This window comes from Pecten maximus, chromosome 3, assembly GCF_902652985.1.
Source record: "Pecten maximus chromosome 3, xPecMax1.1, whole genome shotgun sequence".
Classification (NCBI taxonomy): Eukaryota; Metazoa; Mollusca; class Bivalvia; order Pectinida; family Pectinidae; genus Pecten; species Pecten maximus.
Window position 1 is genome coordinate 11,736,365 of NC_047017.1, and position 21,262 is coordinate 11,757,626.

The following is a 21,262-nucleotide window of genomic DNA, read 5'->3' on the forward strand; positions in this document are numbered from 1 at the left end:
TACCTAGAAAACAAAAGATAAAACCACACCTGTATCCTGATTAATAGAAATTAATCCCAGAATGATATCGATTTGTGTCTGGCATGTACAATCCCTAACTAAAGTAAGGACTTATCGACAGAGTTCAAAGTCCACAACAACTAATCATTGTGTTAAATTTGCTTGCATCAGATTAAACTTATCGGTCTGGTGACTTAGTCCACGTGCTACTATTCCAATACACATGTGAGAAAATAAGTACATTCCCATGACGGAACACCGACATCTGATTGGCTGCTCGTGACGGGGTTCAGGTGTATATAAGTCCGCCACGGAACAGGTATTACTCTATACTAATTATACCTCTACAATATACACACCTGTGTTGGGATATCGGTATATCGTTATACACGGAATACTAACGTAAGGATGGTGATGTCTGTTTATGAATCCGGAGTCCAGTGTACCCTGGTAGGGGACGGGATGGTTGGAAAGACGTGCCTCGCACGTTCATTTGCTGACCGGACATTTCCGGTCAATTATGTGGCTACCGTGATGGACAAGTACAACGGTACCACATATGTGGATGGAAACAAGTACGGGATTACTCTCACGGACATGGCTGGAGAGGTAAGTTTTGATATTTGATTGTTCATTGATAACATTACTTATTTAGATCAAAGTACTGTACATGTAAAACGTCATTTCTCAATACTGTAAAGTTACGAAAGAATCAGTTTGATATTTTGATTAACCGGTCAGCTACTCCATATCACATTTCACTTTTAAAACTCACACCTTTGTTTTCTTTTTCAGCATGAAGCCATAACATGTAGTGACTACAAATCGACAGATGTATTCATCATCTGCTACAGCGTGGTGGACAGAGAGTCCTTTGAAAGTGTCCAGGATTTCTGGGCCCCCGAGATCCGGAAAATCGCCAGGAAACGTCCCGTGATCCTAGTGGCTACACAGACGGATCTACGACAGAAATGGAACAAAGACCACGTGACTACGGTGGAAGGGGAAACCCTGGCTAAACGTATGTCTGTAGATCGATTCCTGGAGAGTTCTGCATTCGCAAAAGAAGGCGTGGCACCTATCTTCAAAAGCGTGGTGCAAGCATCTTTAAAATACAACAAGAAGAAATGTAACATCATAAAACGTGTTCTTAGTGGTATATGAACAGACAATACAATTCAATGACTCTGACACTATCACTGATCCCCTGTGATCAAACAGACTGGGCTGTTACTCCAAATGGGAACTGTAGCCAGGACACCCAAAGTCAAGGGCATACACGGGTCTTACTGGACAGACATGGAACCACCTCTAAAGTGATCAACCTGGACGAGGAGACACACACCTATCCAGGAAACCCCTCTCTAGGAGATTACTAGTGTGAGATCTACACGTGTAAACAGACCCAACTGATATAGGTATGTACCATGTTTCATTATACATTATATACAATATTACAAGCCTCAGTATATGATTCCATCGGCCTTGTATCATAATTCGCGTATACTACTGTTCAATAAGTAAATGTATTGTATAGATAACTAAAATTTGCTATCGATTTATCTGTACATTTTGACGTATATCAGAAGCTTATCTTTACCCTCTTGTATATTTCAGATTAACCACGTTGCTTGCCTCACTTTACAAAGATGAACTCCTCTCTGTTGTATGGAGTGAAGAAGAAAAGTAGTGGAATTCGCAGCTTCGTGACTTCTATATGTGTTTTGACATTTCGTGGTTAATAAACAATGACAATTAAGAGGTTAGTAATCTCCCAAGCCGGAAAGAAACAATGTATGTTTGTCTACCTGATGGACTAGGTGTTCGATGATGTGAATATCGGGACATATAACAGTAGCTACCCTCAAAGCATCATCGACAATCACTGTAACATCATCGACAATCTCCGTAACATCATCGACAATCTCCGTAACATCATCAGACACTACCGCGTGGTAGCACCAAGTAGCTACCACAGCATTCCGGATGTTGCTCTCAATTATATCATGTTACGATATGTATGGCATTGATATATATATATTTATATCAGCAAGTTCTTGTCTGGTTACGTCTTACTGATTAAACCAATACCTAATCTAATACGTTTTTGTTTGTTTTGATATTACAATGTGTGGTCGCTGTTTTCTTTATTCCTTAAGATGTCTACTGTTGCACGTTCTCATTGTCAAAGTAAACATCACGGCTGTATGGGTATTAGAGTTACATCGTTATGACAGCAGGCGTTTTTGTTGTAGGGTCAAAACAATACTCTGGATAAGGTACATCTTTGATAGTATGTTGTACTGACAGACTCTATCATATGTTTACATAATCAACAAGAAAGGAAAACATACGATGTAACACAATTCTTTTAGAAATCAATATTGTTACTTGTTTGATACATAGATAATCTGTATAATTTTAAAGGGATAATCTAGAGTCAGGGATCGAGGACCCTTAATAAAGGGAGAATCCAGAGTAAGGGATCGAGGACACTTAATAAAGGGACAATCTCGAGTCAGGGATCGATGACACTTAATAAAGAGAGAGTCTAAAAATAGGGATCGAGGATCCTTAATAAAGAGTGTCTAGAGTAAGGGATCGAGGACCCTATATAAAGGGAGAATCTAGAGTCGGGGATCGAGGACCCTTAATAAAGGGAGAGTCTAGAATCAGGGACCGAGGACCCTTAATAAAGGGACAATCTCGAGTCAGGGATCGAGGACACTTAATAAAGGGAGAGTCTAGAATCAGGGATCGAATGAACTTAATAAAGGGAGAATGTAGAGTCAGGGATCGAGGACCCTTAATAAAGGGACAATCTAGAGTCAGGGATCGAGGACCCTAAAATAAAGGGAGAATCTAGAGCTAGTGATCGAGGACCCTTAATAAAGGGAGAATATAATGTCAGGGATCGAGGACCCTTAATAAAGTGAGAGTCTAGAATCAGGGATCGAGGACCCTTAATAAAGGGACAATCTAGAGTCAGGGATCGAGGACCCTAAAATAAAGAGAGAATCTAGAGTCAGGGATCGAGGACACTTAAAAAGGGACAATCTAGAGTCAGGGATCGAGGAACCTTAATAAAGGGAGAATCTAGAGTAAGGGATCGAGGACCCTTAATAAAGGGACAATCTCGAGTCAGGGATCGAGGACCCTAAAATAAGGGAGAATCTAGAGCTAGTGATCGAGGACCCTTAATAAAGGGATAATATAATGTCAGGGATCGAGGACCCTTAAAGTGAGAGTCTAGAATCAGGGATCGAGGACCCGTAATAAAGTGAGAGTCTAGAATCAGGGATCGAGGACCCTTAATAAAGGGAGAATGTAGAGTCAGGGATCGAGGACCCTTAATAAAGGGACAATCTAGAGTCAGGGATCGAGGATCCTTAATAAAGGCAGAATCTAGAGTAAGGGATCGAGGACCCTTAATAAAGGGACAATCTCGAGTCAGGGATCGAGGACCCTAAAATAAGGGAGAATCTAGAGTTAGTGATCGAGGACCCTTAATAAAGGGAGAATATAATGTCAGGGATCGAGGACCCTTAATAAAGTGAGAGTCTAGAATCAGGGATCGAGGACCCTTAATAAAGGGACAATCTAGAGTCAGGGATCGAGGACCCTAAAATAAAGAGAGAATCTAGAGTCAGGGATCGAGGACACTTAAAAAGGGACAATCTAGAGTCAGGGATCGAGGATCCTTAATAAAAGGAGAATCTAGAGTAAGGGATCGAGGACCCTTAATAAAGGGACAATCTCGAGTCAGGGATCGAGGACACTTAATTAAGAGAGAGTCTAAAAATAGGGATCGAGGACCCTTCATAAAGAATGTCTAGAGTCATGGATCGAGGGAACTTAATAAAGGGAGAATGTAGAGTCATGGATCGAGGACCCTTAATAAAGTGAGAGTCTAGAATCAGGGATCGAGGACCCTTAATAAAGGGACAATCTAGAGTCAGGGATCGAGGACCCTAAAATAAAGGGAGAATCTAAAGTCAGGGATCGAGGACCCTTAATAAAGGGATAATCTAGAGTCAGGGATCGAGGACCCTTAATGAAGGGAGAATCTAAAGTCAGGGATCGAGGACACTTAAAAAGGGAGAATCTAGAGTCAGGGATCGAGGACACTTAAAAAGGGACAATCTAGAGTCAGGGATCGAGGACCCTTAATAAAGGGCGAGGCTATTTATTGTGAGATTCGTTACCCTGACTTTGTCTAACAATCTGACGGTTTAACAGGTACAAATGTGGCGTAGGAACATAATCTAATATTATGTGAAGGCATGATATAGAAAGTACTGGAGACATGATATCAAAAATACTAGGGTCATGATATAGAAAGTACTGATGTGATGTAAAAATACTATAGGGTCATGATATAGAAAGTACATAACGTCAGGATACGGTAAAGAAATTGTTGACTTGAGGAGGGGCAAATGAAATGATTTCATATCCCTAGAGTAAGGGGGAATGCCAGACTTTTAAGCAAGTTTTTGGTTTGAGTTACAGCTGTACTAAAAGTGCATTCAACACAGTAACACAGACTACCTGATATATCTCATTATGATAAGATGGCGTTAGTATCCATCTGTTCACAGCCTGGTCAGTTTATTGTATCGATTATTTACACCTTTCAGATGATTTCATAATTAAAACATAATTCTGTCTCGTCTTTCTTCTCCCCTGCAGCTGACCTTGAGATAATAAACATATAATTATTATTAAGAATGTCACAATCTTAATAAAAAGGATTACAAAACCTTTGATTAGCCTGTTAACGAACCTGATGACGGTATATGTTTTGACACAATCATAACATTTCGGTATTTGAGTGTACCGGTGGAATTTAGATTCAAGGACGGTTCGGTTTGGTTTGGTTTGATTTATTTAACCTCCTATCAACAGCTAAGGTCATTCAAGCACGACCTCTCGTACGTGCGATATGCATTCTTGTGGTGAGTGCGTACATGTGTTTTGTGAGGCTCGTGTTGTTTGCCGATTTATAATTTATAGTTTTATAGTTTTTATTTCATCCAAATGCAAAACAAGCATATAGGGAACAGTACAAACATTTTCGTAATTATCATGACATAGACAAGCATAAGATGGCGGAGGACAACATTACCATCAATACTAATGAGATGTACAAGACATGTTGTAACTACATTGTGTTATCAATATACACTGTAAACTCACCAGTTTCAACTTATTTAGGGGATAGTAAGTTGTTTTGAGTGGCTATACTGGCGATTAGAACATGAAATTTGGTTTGAACTCGAGACCGATAGGTCGAGAGTTTAAACCAAATTTCATGTTCTAATCGCCAGTATAGCCACGAAAAACAACGTACTATCCCCATTCTAACACGTTTACTATTTGTTAAATTTATTTAGTTAATTCATTCTATTCGATTTCTTCACTTTCGATTCCAATATCACGGGTCATCAATCATAAATGGTGCAGAGTGTTGAATTTCGCTACGAGTCAAACTTGACGCCATATTGTTTTGATTAGAAACGGGGCGTGGCTTAACACGATAGATCATGGTTCTATCGCAGATTAGAAGTCGGTCCGCAACCAATCAAAACACGCGTTGCAAACGAATCGTGTTAGAATGAATTATATGACAAAACCGTGACGTCATACATAGTAACGATACGTCATAACGGATGACGTCATACTATATAAAAAGCTACAGAAGCAACAGTGACACTGATGAAAAATGATGAATCAATAATAGCAACAAACTAAGATCAATTTAATTACTTGCAAGCAGGGCTTTTCTTTTCGCTGTAGCACGAACAAATACTTTCCCAACATATTCAAAATCTTAACACTTCTACTCGAGAGTAATTCAATATACTTATACATACTTGGTCGACAATAAAAATACTTTTTGATGTATGTCGCCCTTAATTCGGAATATGCCGGACAGAGAAGTACAAAATGCACTTCATCCTCTACGTCATTTTTATCACAGACAGTACAAATCCTTTGATTTCTAGTGCTACCTCACTGAAGCATACTGCCGAAGACACCCAGCAGGACACCCCCACCCAGTCACATAATACTAACAACGGGCAAACCAGTCGTTCAAGGACGAACGTGTCATAATAAGACACAGCAATTGTATTGAGTAATTGGAACCTTCTGTTTTTCTCGAGTGTTTTGTCAAACGTGTTACACTATGATTCTCTGTGACAGAGCAAACTTATGTTTTGACTTAGGGTCAAGCGTAAGACTAGATACTGTCGGTAAACATGTCAGTAATTGGTTACTGATACTAACACAACAAACCACGCGGTAAAGGTACAACTGTATGTACGTTGATTTAAATATCACTGTACATTTTCCTATGAATCTGGATTTAGTATTTTCAAGTTACAACACATTTTAGTAAATGTTTAAACGACACCTCACACACAGCTATGTAGGGTATTAGTTGTTATAATTAAATCTGCATATCTACAATATTGAGTTATGTGAGACCTAAGGCAGATGTATCACCCTTAAACATACACTAATCCTCCATAGTATCCGTGTCCTTGACCTCGTGGCCTAAATGACTTTTCGCCCTTAAGACAAAGAGTAAATTATAGTCTAATTTACATTTGACCCATTATATGGAATCTAGTCCGACAATAGGTGTCAGCGTTCAATCGTTAGTGCTAGGCTGATCCATCATACGAAATATGCTTCATCAACCTGAAGACAGTTAGATAGTTAAGATGATTTAAGTAACTATTAACATGGAGACTGTCTGGTAGGAAACATGAGAAACCGTAATAATTTGTATTTAGCTGCGAGAAATATACGACCTCATTCGTCAAAGATATTGTCTACATTTGAAAGAGTTATGCGTTCATTTTGTAAATTAATTTTGTTACATGAAATTCCAGAACGATGAATTATTGAAATGCTTTATCAGCCAGAAGACAATGTGAGAGCTCATTTGAGAAATCGTTAGTGTTTAAATTTCAATTACATTGTAAACGATAAAATATAACAGTAAAACTAATCAAAACAATGATATGCATTTATTATGTAAACAATAATAACAATTGACTTTGTCTACTCTTGTAGCATATTGAGCTGATAGCTTGTCTTTCATATGGTGAAGATAAAATGCATATTGAGTATACAATACTTTTACAAATTAAAGAGATGACACTGTCTATATAGATACATGGAATACAGACCCAGGCATAAAGCATTTAATATTAAGTTCCCTTGCTGCTTTCTTAAAGGTTAAAGTGATGTACTATTTCACACATGATTTGGCGAGATAGATTCCATGTAAGAGCTCTGGTATCTTAAAAAGAGTTTATAAAATGTTCGTCTTATGGGATAGCAAGTAAATAATTTCAATTAAGCATAACTTTACGGTGAATTCCTGGTGTTTTTAAAGTTGAATTAATTGAAATAATAAAATCAAGGTAAAATAAAACGCTTAACTTCTTCTTGTCTCATTAATATGACATTATAACCTTTGATCAAATCAGCAGCATACAGACAAACACAACGGTATATCCCTTCTAATCCTGTAAATCCCTTGTCCTACGCGACCTCCTGTAAAACCAGACATGTGAAGATGATTTCCGAGATAAATAAAACCTCGGGTTTCAGGTGGATCACAGGTGTCAGTGGCCACACAGCTACCTGTGTCTGTGATCACAGGTGTCAATTAGCCATACTTCGGTATGTGTTTACTTAATTATTTACAGGTACAAATCATTCTCTTGTCTCCTGTCAGTTCTGGACGTTAACGCAGGATCAAAGACAAACTGAAGATCAGGATCAGAACTCTTCTTTCTAATCATTTACAAAAGTTCTCAAATTTACCTGGAAATATATGATTAAGTGACCGTGATTGCATGTTAAGCCTTATCAATAGATACTCTTACGACCTGTATAAAACAGGTTCTTGCTTTGTATAATTTAATCTTGTTGCCCAGAGAGCAACGCGCAGGAGGTCTTCCTCAGGTAGGAAATCAGAGAACTCAGAGAATTTCCACGTGATCGGACAGAGAGCCCAATATGACCAAAGGGTCGAACACTGGTCATCTAAGTGAAAGCCTGTGCTGTAAATGACCATATCCGACCAACCTGAGTTGCAACATTACTGATAAATATTGATTGAATGCATGTTTGTGAAATGTTCTTTTGGAAATATGTCCAACACAAACGTTATTATCTATAGGCGTAGCTGTGTACTTTAGTCCGACAACGTGTTAAATAGTCTACAGGTTTATAGTACGATTACTTAGCGGATAAACATTTGACAGATATTCATTGATCAGGTGTTAAAATGACATTTAAAAAGTGATATCAATCTAAACACGAGCTGAAAACACTGTTATCTGGCCAGGTAATCAACGACTTGTTTATTGTTCGTTCTGTCCCCAAACTAATGACTGATTGATCTAGCATAGTTAGCTTAATAGAAACAATTCAGAAATATTTGTTTACTATACAGGCGAACAATCTGGAACTTTTTATAAATGCGTTTGAATGGATCAATCCGAAATATATTACATGCGAATCACGGGATTTAAAGTGATTTTGTTTATCCATAATCTCATAAACACGAGTTCGTTAAGCTAACAAATATCAAAATGTAAGACCGACTTGATGATTTATTTGTCGTCATTCTGTTACAGGTAAACATGTCTAAGGTCAGTTACCTGTCTGATCTTTGTCAGGTCAAGAAATATAGAGACAGCCAGAACACAAGGTGCCAATGAATGTGTGAAGATTTTAGTTCTTATAAATTACGTAAGTTAACGAGGCCAAGCTAGTGAGATAAGTTGTAAAAAAGAATACAGAAAAACCGCGGTCTAAATTAAACAGATGATATGTACCTGTTGGTTTTCAATAAGTTCCTTCTGGTTTATGTTAAGCTTTGTCAAAACATCATCAGCTGTATTCTGTGCTAATGTATAACACTAGTGAATATCTACATTTTTATATAATGACTGAATCCTGTAAGTCTCTGATTATAAACTGTTTTACTGGCTCTCCATTGGGTTAAAGGGACATTCGTTCGTTTGAATAAAGTTTAGGTCGTCAAAATTAAACTTACTTGAAATCTGTATTTTTTCCTCGTAGTAAAAGTTATAACCTTTACATAAATAAGGCAGCTTTATTCTCAAGATTAACCAACGTTTTTCGAGTATTAAGTCCTGAAAATTCTCAATTCGACCCAAAATATCCATAATTACCGCAAAGGCATACGGTATTTGTATACGACATGCCGTTTCCCTGAACATTTCGGCGTTAATTTCGTAACATAAATTCGGACATAGATTTCATCAATAGAATCTTGAGATCTTGATGTCAGAATCAAATTTTAAATTGCAAACTGATATCGACTTAATTAGATATGAGGTATGACATGAAATTTGGCTATATAAATTTTACACTGGTACTTAAGGCAACTCTTTGAGAAATCAAATCCTCTGAGGAAAGAGTAAATGCTACTCCGATGTACACTCACGATAAATTATTATTCGGGAAAAGTTTGGTAACACAATGTCATGCGTAAATTGTTTTCCATTTGATATAAAGGAGTCAGATAAAAAGTTGAGCTTGTGTAAACATCAAATTAAATGGTTTTAGATTATTCCCACGTACGGATTACGATATATCTTATTCTGTTTGTGGTTTCATCACAGATTACCTAGCTTTCATCTTTTCGTTTTTATAAAGTTCTTGCCACATGTTTATCCATAACTAATTATTTCTGAGCTACACAATGAATTATAAAACCATAGAATGGTGACGTTGAGGAGCCAGCTATCAAGTTACACACACGACATGTAATTAACGACGTCATCGCCGCGACAGGCCTTGTATAATATATTGTGGTATTACGTCAGCATATTAATATGAAATCCCTTCAACGTGTTGCATAATTGTTGACTTGCATGATTTTTGTAGGACAACATCAAAAGTATGATTCAGTGTTAGCGATCTCAGTAAATTATCGTAGAAAAGGTCCGGCTTGTGTTCTGTTATACATTTATCATTATTTATATGACAAGCCCTGACATCACTTTACAACTTAATGGCTGTGTTTCACCTTGGAAAGTAGTATATATTTGTACGGGCAAACAATTACATCATCAAGTCTTACTAAGGCGTGCAGCTTAAGTGTAAATAGATTATGCATTGTGGACATTTTCGTCACATTTCGTATCAACATGTACATCAATTAAACAATGACCGTGTTATTACCACAGGTGACGTGTACATCATTACCACAGCCGTGCACGCCCATTACGTGAGACTAGTAAGTGTGGCTTTTTGTTTATTTTGTTCATTATTTGTGGTAGCAATAAAATAAAACAACACATTTCACTATTTGCATGTATTAACTTAATCAATTATAGATATTTTCATTATTTCTTATTTGAAGCGATCACTTCCCTTTCATATCTTAAAGTGTACGGTGTACAGTGAAAAGGATTGATCAACTATATATCAATCAATGAATGAATCAATTTTGTTTATTTAAGTGTCATACATCACAATTACATTGTACAAGTATATATTTACAAAGTATAAAACATAGTTTGATATCGGGGATAAATCTTAACCATGATAAGATATAAAATGTTGATATTCTGAAAAAGAACTGTTACAATGATATATATATATATATATATATATATCGCACTGCCATATACATAATGATTAAAAGACAACTATAGCATGAAAACACATTATGTCTTTTAAGGTAGTATTGATTAAAATGAATAAATATGCATAATAAATGTATGTATAAGTATGCATAAAAATATAAGTTTCTTGCTCTGCATAGTAGTGACATTTAGTTTCCCAAGGTTTGGGGAGAGCCCTACCGGCGAGGTGTGCTAAATTCACTCTAAGGTAGATACACTTAACTAATCAATTAAAAAAATGATTTACCCTATTATCATATTTGAATTAATTAACAAATTAAAGAAAATGTAATTATATGTGATATTCAGCCAAACATGGCTGACAAGACACTATTATATATATATAAGAATGGTATGTTGGGATGCCATGCAAATGTGTGAATATGAGGGCTATTTGTACTTATATTGTTAATTTCAATGAATCATGAGTCAATGAATTTGATCTGAACAAAGTAAGATTGGCCATTGTTTTTTTCATGAATTGTTTAGTATATGCTACCTGTTTAGGGTGACACCTGTACTTTAAATTGTAATCATGGGTGGATCTCGACAACAAGAACCTGATCTGATGGCGGAATGTAGAATATAACAAACAACAATACAAACAGTCAGTACAATCGGTAATGATATCAGATCTCGATTATTCATGCATTAATTAAAGTACATACTTGAGCCTTTGTCACCGGTACAGTAAAATACTAACACATCATGACCTTGGTGTTCGGTGTATGGAGGAACAGCTGAATTAATATTTCGCGGAAGCCATATAGCCTTGCACCTATGTAAAATGTTATATATTAGTAAGTAGTATTTTATTATGTACTAATAAATATAGTTCAACCGCGTACATCTGTGTATCTCATAAAGATATATATTATTTTACACTTAATAACAGCTCTCAGATAAAGTACATCGGTATATCTAAACTGTTTTTTGTCTATCACAATTATATTCTATGATAGCACGCTATTCTTTAGGACGATCTAATACATGATATCAATCTGACATCCGCGTATCCTGACAGACGTTGTCTTATTCCCCGATACTGTCAATCAACGTGTAAAAACCTGTATTCATTTATCAATGATTTTATTACGGATGTTTCTTGGCGTTTGGCGTTATAAAAGCTTCAATGAACATTTGATTTGTGTGTTTTTTTTAGTTGTAACAAGGGATTCTCTATTTTAAAATGTAATTGGCTGACATGTAATGCTACCCTAACTGTCAAACGCTGACACGGAGGTATCAAACATTGTTTTGTCAATGTACTGGTTTAAACTCTTTACGTGACATCAATCTCATTTACAAACACATTTATTTATCAAAACGTAAACTAAAATTAATGGTTAAATAGTTATAACGAATATATATGCATATCAACCTCGATTAACACCGAAAGCTTACAACAAGTGGATACCTGTATACTTCATACATCAAACCAAGCATTCAAATTACAATAGCATTATGAAATATCGTCATTCGATATTGGGGATTTGATGTTAAGTAATATTGTAATATTGCTAGAGTGTCTATTGAAATGAGCTGCTGAAACTGTAAGCTTTGGTTCGGTGACGTCATTGTCAAATGTTAAGTTGTATTTGTGATGGCAGGTCTGACGCCAATCATGTTATATACTGACGTTATATTTAGAAATTAAATCCCACTAAATTCAAAATCAGAAAGTGATAATTTGTTATAACTATAAATACTTGTATGTTGATTGAATTTTAATTTAAAAGCGATAATTTGTTATAACTATAAATACTTGTATGTTGATTGAATTTTAATTTAAAAGTGACAATTTGTTATAACTATCAATAGTTGTATGTTAATTAAATTTCAATCACAAAGTGATAATTTTTTATAACTATAAATAGTTGTATGTTAATGTTAATTTACTAAATTGTACTTTTTTCTATTTATTATTTTCCTGTATGATTAATACAGTCTTAGGGAAATCGTCTGTTTATTGAACCGCGGAGTAATATGTAAATATGTAGTTAATTAAACCTGATTTATATAATTAGAGCTTATTCTGATATGTAAATATTTAATTAGTTTTGTTTAACTATAAATTATACTGATATGTTCATCGATAATTAAAGATTATGTTACTTAGCTACAGGTAAAACTGAAAATCTATTTCATATACCTTGTTACTACAGGTAATACTGATATGTAAATAGTTAATTAAATCTGTTTTATGTAATTTGTAATTACAGCTAATACTGATATGTGAATATATCATTAAACATGGTTTCAACTGTAGTAATAAAAGTATGCCATTGTTAACTAAGCTTGATTTATTTAAACTTCATTTGATACTGATATGAAAGTTTTTAATTAAATCTGTTTTATATTTACTACAGGTGATATTAGCATATACATAATAAATTAAACATACATGTTAACACTAAAGCCCTGACCGTACGTCATTTATAAGCAGTAAGTGTCTAATGACGTTATAGCATCTCCAGTGTAACACACCTGGTTCCGTATCGTGGAGACTGGACCCAATCTGAAACATTCATGGTAGAAAAACTAGGTGTATTACAAATCATATGCTAATCCACGAGGTCATCTCGTTCTTTCTGAATTTGACCTGTACGTGTCCTTGCTGGTCAGTTTTCGGTAATCAGTGACCACCTGAATTCCTATCATACCTTGTTAAATTGTCCTCATTTAGACGTATTATTACAATCAGATGGACAAATCGTCAATCTTTTGATGTTTATCGACATTTGTTTACTGATTGAATTCCTTCACACTGATAAAGTTTATAGCCATGCAAAGGTCGTTAGGACAACTTGAAACCCCTATAGACATAGCACAAGCTGTTTATTATGTCTTCACATCAGACTATACCCTATACCATTCAGATATAAGACAACAAAGAAATAAAAACAAAATATGATATTATCTAGTTCTATTTACAACCTAACTCTTATTTTGTTAGTACTCTTCAAATTGTTATGTAGTTTCATTATTTTCAATGATAAATAATTAACAATTTTTGCATTTATTTTGCCTGAAATATGTGTGTCGTCATTTTATTTTTATATTGTTTCACTTTCAATATTTAGAGTTTGTTATATGTGTACCTTTATACAAACAGAGCACGTCCTTATAAAGTTTGATGCATAACTAAATAACCTGAATAAAAGAAGACATTAATAAATGATAAAAAAAATATAGATCTATCGTTTGATAGCAATACAATTCGGTACGCATTGGTATTTAGCCAGACCTTGTGCTTTAGTATAAAATACTAGTTACAAAGATTATGTGTTGTTTATGGTTGACCACCACTCACATTGTTGAGCGAAACATATTCAAGGTTTCATTTCACAACAAGGACACGAATGGAGGGAATTAGGAAAAGCTGGCATATGGCCGTACAAGGCCAAGGCGAGAACAGAGAATTACATAAAGTACTTATGCATCTATAAATAGCCCTGCTCTGTTGTGTTATAAAAAATAATCTTCTTATCTTGATAATAGTCCAATGAGTACCGATTCATTGCATTTGGAAAGTATTATTGCAGTTTTTCTTGAATCTTACATAAACAAAATATGAATACTACTATGTATACATGTTAAGTTAATATTCAAAAATTTATATTCAACTTAAAATGGATAAAACAGTTTCCTCAAACAGGTTTAGATATAAAAAAAATAACAGAGAATACCGACTTAATTACGAAACCATAACTTCAACTCAAAGTCGATAAAACAAGGGCAATGTATGAACAAACGATGAAGATTTACATGGAAACTCATGAAAATGAACAAGGATAATTAGACCTAGTGTTCCGGAAGTGTTAGCGTCTCCTGCTACATCGACCATCCGGGTTAAGTTACATTCGTGCACCTGGTCTTATTTTCCTTGACTGTGTCTTATGGTGTATTTGAATATTGCCTTCGTTTTGTCGATTTCGAGATAGAATAACGGTTTCGTTAGTATGTCGATATTTTCTGTTTTCGAAGGGATATGATGTTTATATATTAACAGGACTGGAAGCAGAAGAGTTTAATCATCAATATAGTATAAGCTGAAATATAAAACAAACTAATGCATCTACTTAAACTTCATCATCAATATGAGAAATTATCATGGAAAGATAATAAAATCCTCATTAAAATCAAAATAACAGCAATGTTTTATAATATCATAGTCACGGAAATCAAACTCGATCCTCTATTTGTTTTGGAAGATACTAGGCAATAATACAAATACGCATACAAACCCTGTTTTAGAATATATCCGGGACGTTCGAAAAACCACATTATTGTGACTAATATTTAAAAATAGAAATTTCCTTGTTAATAAAAGTTTATTGGCCATTAGGAATCAAGTACGCCCAGTAAAACCCTAAATACGCCCAAATCATTCAACACTGCACGTACACAAGTATTTACATTTTGATCCCGGGGCTATAGATATGTGTGAGTGATATCGGCTATATTTACACTTTGTTTCCTTTTCAATGACATTTATAATGTTAGAATACTTTGAACTACATTTTGTTTAAGATAACAATGTTGCGTAACTGCCTACACTCTCATGTTCCCGGATGTGTAGACTAAGTAATGTATCAATGAGCTGACGTACACGAAGGTGTTCCGAACCAGAATAAAGTACGTCAACACTGATAGGAAGTTAGCCAGGATCCAGCTGATCAATGCCTTTATCATGTATGTGGTACAAATTGATTTTAATTTTCTATGGTAGATTTCCTCTCTGATGTACCTTACTACCCCCTAATTTCCAGTGGGGGTCCATCATGTGTTAGTTACGTATCTCTAACAAATATGTTATCTGGAATATTTCATTAAAAAATCATCGAAAGTTTTTATTTTAATGACTGTTGATGAAAATTGATACATTATCGATACAAAATTACGTATTTTGTATGAAACTTAAGTAGATTTTAAATTTGGGCAATGGAAGGCTGAGGAGTTAGTCAGCTTCCCTTGATTAAAGTTATTACGCAGACGAGCTAATTCATCTGTAGCATCTGTTTTTGAAAAACTTATGTATACTTTAAAACGATCAATAGTTTTCATCCTTACTAATCATCTCATGTAAAAATAAGTTTACAACATCAAACTAGTCTAAATAATAGTTCAGCTGTGCATCGAAGATTTAAACTTAGTAATTCAATATAATGTTTTTTTATTTATTATTTTAAGTAATTCAGTCTAAACAGGAATGAAGACTTGATTTGTAAATGCTCGCCAGATGTGAAAGACAATTCGAGGATTGTGTCTACAGAACAGACTGAAATATGTGTTCCTCTCAGGACCATCTCATGAAATAGCCATTAGTATGACAACAGAATGATGAAGAGACGCCATAGTTAGGGAAACATGAAATGAAACCAAGGCGTCAAATTATGTCTAGTTAGATAGAACTTCCTGATACAGGTGTCGTTTGTGACAACTGACCATGTTCCAGAAACACCGGAATTCATCAGAGTGTGATTTTCGTGTCAGGAGAGGGAAAGGTCAAGGCATTACAATAATGTATCATGATAGAATTATCATAAGCCAACCTTAATTAATTGATGTTAATTAAAACAAAGGTAAGCAAGAATGTTTACACTGTTGGATACTTGGAGTACCTTGAAGCTAAGGCCCCGGATTTGTAAGCGTAATTCCGATATAGTTTTACTTATCTTCATGCTTGCAGTGCAATGTTCTACTGGAACGAAGTGTGTTTGTTTGTAAAACATTAACCGATTTGCTATGGAAACGGACTGTAAGGAATCAACTGTGGAAAGGGTCGATGTTTCAGAGAGCTACATTCTTTTGAGTTCAAAGTGATTCAGCATTTTTAAATTTTAATTACTTGGCAATAAATCCACGTGATTAATTAACATTTATATCACGTACTGCTGACCCTTGTATTAGTTGTTAATTCAAGTAAAATATTAAGTGTTAAATTCCTCACATTGAAAGCCATTAACTAATGTTCTTTTTCTGCATTAGCATAATGTCATCTTGAGTATCTTTAATGATGAATTAATTGCTAATTCCGAAAGTTCAGATATCAGGATTCTTAATGAACAAGTAGAGACTACTAGAAAAGACCAAAATGTAAACTCAACAGACAAAACGAATGAAAAACAGAAACAAAAGGCGAATGTCGCTGTGATGACGACACGACTGTATTTGGTATGACAATTCCGATGATTCGTCAATAATTTTGTTCGATATTTCTAAATATCTGCAGTTTATTTTCACTTGCGTATGTAGAATACATAGAACAAACTGACACATACTCAGCATTTATACAAACTAGATTTCCTTCCAGTATTTATATTAGACTGTTAATTTAGGCTACTGGCTTACTTTGTATCTCCCATATTCCCCTCCCCATGGACATATTTCATGTTTGTTCTTTAATTAAAATGAAAATATATGATATTGATATATACATATAAAGAATAGAATAATTCGGAGTGCAGAATCATTTAAGACCAAACTTATTAACAATTATTTTGTTGCAAAACGACAAATCCGTAATAGACATTTCTCTTTCTGAACATTACACGCCTGCCGCTTTTTAAAACTTGCCGTATATCGGGCAATACGTTATACGCTGCAGGTGTTATTAAAAGGAAGTTACTAATACTTATTTAGAACGTTGATTGATAACTTCAAGTGCATTTAAATGTATAACATCTGTGCATCAATACTTAATAAAATACATGTCTTGTCATAAAAAAATTAACAAATCGATAAAGTTTTCCTTATGGATTTGAGGAAACTAATCTTAATTTCTGCGTGTGTTATTGAAATAACCTTGAAAGTGTTTGTAACTGCCTCAACGACAGAAAAGTTGTAACGTAGAGGACATGTTTGCATTATCAGAAGACATATTGAATATTCAAAGGTGTCTTCATTGATACAAAGAGATACGTTTGGGAGGATTATGTCTATATACCTGGTCATTACAGCTATCTGATGATGAAGTTAATGGGTAGAGGGTCAATGTAGGGTCAGGTACTATACTCGTGTGCTTGATAGATATGTTCTGTTAAGAGTTTAACGCCCTGGCTACACCAAAAAAGGAAAACAAATCGTCTTAAAGAGTAAACATGAACTAACAATATCTTTAATGTTGAAAATGTTAGTTACATTGGAAGCAGTAGGTCTATCTTCTGTAAAAAAAAAAAAAAAAAACAAGAGAAAAAAACCCCCCCAAAAAACAAGAAAAAACTCCAAATCTGCACTTTGTCTCACATCCGTCACATCCTATGATGTCACGTGATAAGGTCGTTCTTACTTCTGGTTTCTCCAATGTCTCCTTAATGGAAGTAACCATCGGAATATACCAGAGTGTGATTCTCGTGTCAGGAGAAGGAAAGGTCAAGGCACTACATTAATGTATCATGATAGAATTATCATAGTCCAGCCTTAATTAATGTTAATTAATACAAAGGTAATCAAGAACGTTTATACTATTGAATACTGGGAGTACTTTGGAGCTAAGGCCGCTGCGGATCTTATAAGCGTAATTCGCTTAATTCGAGTAATTAGATCCACCAACCTCGAGTCCGCAGTTGGGAGGGTACATGTAATTGCCTCTCAAAACAAAGAATGAATTAGAGTAGGCATATTCTTCCCTTCCTTTTTGGCAGATCTGCTGTATAACGAAACCTCAATTATTATGAAGGTTTACTTTGGTACAATCGCCGCTGTTGCATTTTCACACTTCTGTGGCAGTTTGGACAATATTTGTGATGAACCTCGGATTATGTTGTTTTCTTGATGTCACATGAGGTATAAGCATGTTTTAAACATGTCTTTTGGACGAAACTCTTTAGAAGGCCGCTTACAAACCATGTCCATTTCATAGATTGGTCATACACATTTTGTTACTTGCCATGTTGATAGGTTTATGGGAATCATTCGACTAACTCATTATTGTAATTAACACACTGACCTCCAAGGTGTGGGAAACCAAATTTCTAAGGCAATATTGCCTAGATCTGTCATAATTAACCTTTTCCATGTAAAATTATTAATGTATAATGACCAACTCTTGTGTATGAGAAATTAATAATATAATTAGGCTAGGTTATACAACTAGCATGATCGTACCAAAAGACACACAACATATAAGCAACTTTTAAGACCAATTGAGAGTTACATACAGTATAGCCAAAACCAAATTGAACTGCATATTAAAGATATTTCGCCTTTCTGGGACTCGTCAGTGAAGCTAAGGGACTAAAGAGTTTAGACCTAAGGAACGACGGAATAAACTTCAAATAGGCCGAAAGGCTTCTTATTGTATAGAAATTGTCACAAGTGCATTGATTTTATTCTCGTCAGTTTATTAAGTATAACAATGTTTTAGGCATGTGATGATGCTAATGTGTTAAATATAAGGTCCTTTTACTTAGCATTGAAATGTTGATTAATGTTTAATTTGATGTTGCTTTTGAAAGTCACCTCAAATCATATGTAAATGCGACCTATAGCGTATTTTATATCTATCTACAAGCGACTAACGTTATCTATAACTATCCATTTCCTTTGAGTGTTACAACTGCACTTGAAGTACAACGTGCCCCCACCAAACAAACAAGACGTATCCAAAAGTGATAAAAACTCTTTACTCGATACCTCAGAAGTGTCCTCAAGTGCCAAAAATATCGTTACACAGCTACGTTTAGTTCAGTCGGAGGTCAGACTGTTTCATAACCACCAAAATTTAATCCGGATTACAAAAGTACAGAGTAGTCTTTTTAATGTCAGGGACATATGTGATCCTAGTACAGGTACGTGTACCCCTCTCAGTTCATATGGCAGGTCGACAACTTAGTAGTGTTATTGGCCTGGCACATATCTTACACACTCAGTTTTATAAAGTAATTATTTGACGTGGTCAATGGTTAAAGGCAATGTTATAAGGTCAAGGGTCTTGTCTCCATTAATAGTTATTGTACTTATTTTGTTCGAGACATTTCTTTATTTCGTTAAATTTTAGTATCCTTGTTCAGTCCGAAATAAACACAATGCCATTTATAATACATTAAAAAATGCTTTCGTTTGGCCGACAGAAAATGCTTATGTATGTATGATGCAGTATGTAATACAATTATGTATTTCATACTTTACTTCCTGTTTTACCCCCCCCCCCCCCCCCCTTTTTTTTTTACTTTAGTTCCTCTTGAAGAAATAACGGTTATTCAGTCCATCATGCTATGAAAGTGATGACGCTGTATGATATAACGAAAGTGACATTTATCCTTACAATATATATATCATCTACCCCTATCCTCTTCAACGTATAATTTCCGCTCATAAGGTTTATATTGATATAGTAACATAAATTAAACACACACTATAACAAGAATGTATATTGATGGCTATTGCCTTTACTCACATATATTCGAGATACCTCTGACCTGGGTATGTTCGAGATACCTCTGACTGAGGTATATCCGAGGTACCTCTGACCTGGGTATATTCGAGATACCTCTGACCTGGGTATGTTCGAGATACCTCTGACTGGGGTATATCCGAGATACCTCTGACTGGGGTATATCCGAGATACCTCTGACCTGGGTGTATATTCGAGATACCTCTGGCCAGGGTATATCCGAGATACCTCTGACCTGGGTATATATTCGAGATACCTCTGACCTGGGTATATATTCGAGGTACCTCTGACCTGGGTATATATTCGAGATACCTCTGACCTGAGTATATTCGAGATACCTCTGGACTGAGTATTTTCTGGAATCCTAACACTGTTTGCATGGCTGTCTGGATTAGACAACAATATTGGTTTATCAGAGTGATGATAAACAAACCCCACACGTAGTATTGATTGTCTTATCGAGTATGATATCTTCATCTCACCCCATACGAAGGATTTCTCAGGTCCTGACTCTGGCCTTTATATTGTGACATTCTCCAGTCACACTCCGCTAAGACTACACTTTCCAGGGAGTCACGAGGTATCAGTTGATGAACGAAGTTGTCGATGTTATTCCTTCTAATTTCACGAGGATGACGATTGGGTCTGCCCTCATGATCTTAAACCAAAGTATGAATAAAACCATATTAAACACTATTGTTGACACAGATATAATCTAGGAGTATTTATCTGGGAGGTGATGGGAGTATCGAAGAAAACCAAACTGGCCAATAGTGTAATATGGTAATATATAAATACATATCAGACGCTCAACAACGACATGCGTAACATGATAAATGAATTAATATCTAATTCAAAGATAATCGATTAGTGTTTTATGTATATGCATTTAACTCGAAATAACATCTACATGAAGACAATGTTAAAAAAGTCTTTGCAAAATAGCGTACTTGTTGTTGCGCAATTGGTAGATTTGATACTACATCGTTGAATGAAACTGTCACGAACTTGTATATTTTCTATAAACACCGGTGATATTAACGAAATTGCCTGTCAGGTTTTTTCTGTTACTAGGTCATACACATCTTGAAAGGTTTATGGGAAAATTATAAATTTATGCAAGACCTTATTAACACATTAACCTCCAATGTCTCGGAGACAAAAGTTCTACATTAGAAACACC

At 35.2% G+C, this 21,262-nt stretch overlaps 1 protein-coding gene across 1 annotated transcript; it reads left to right on the forward strand.

Annotated features, from left to right (window-relative positions):
• Positions 1-316: 316 nt before the first annotated feature.
• Positions 317-2,100, forward strand: LOC117323215 (cell division control protein 42 homolog). The gene is made up of 3 exons (XM_033878275.1): positions 317-609; positions 796-1,418; positions 1,618-2,100. The coding sequence occupies exons 1-2, from the start codon at positions 409-411 to the stop codon at positions 1,162-1,164; spliced, it is 570 nt and encodes a 189-aa protein (XP_033734166.1). The 5' UTR covers positions 317-408; the 3' UTR covers positions 1,165-1,418; positions 1,618-2,100.
• The last annotated feature ends 19,162 nt before the right edge of the window (positions 2,101-21,262 follow it).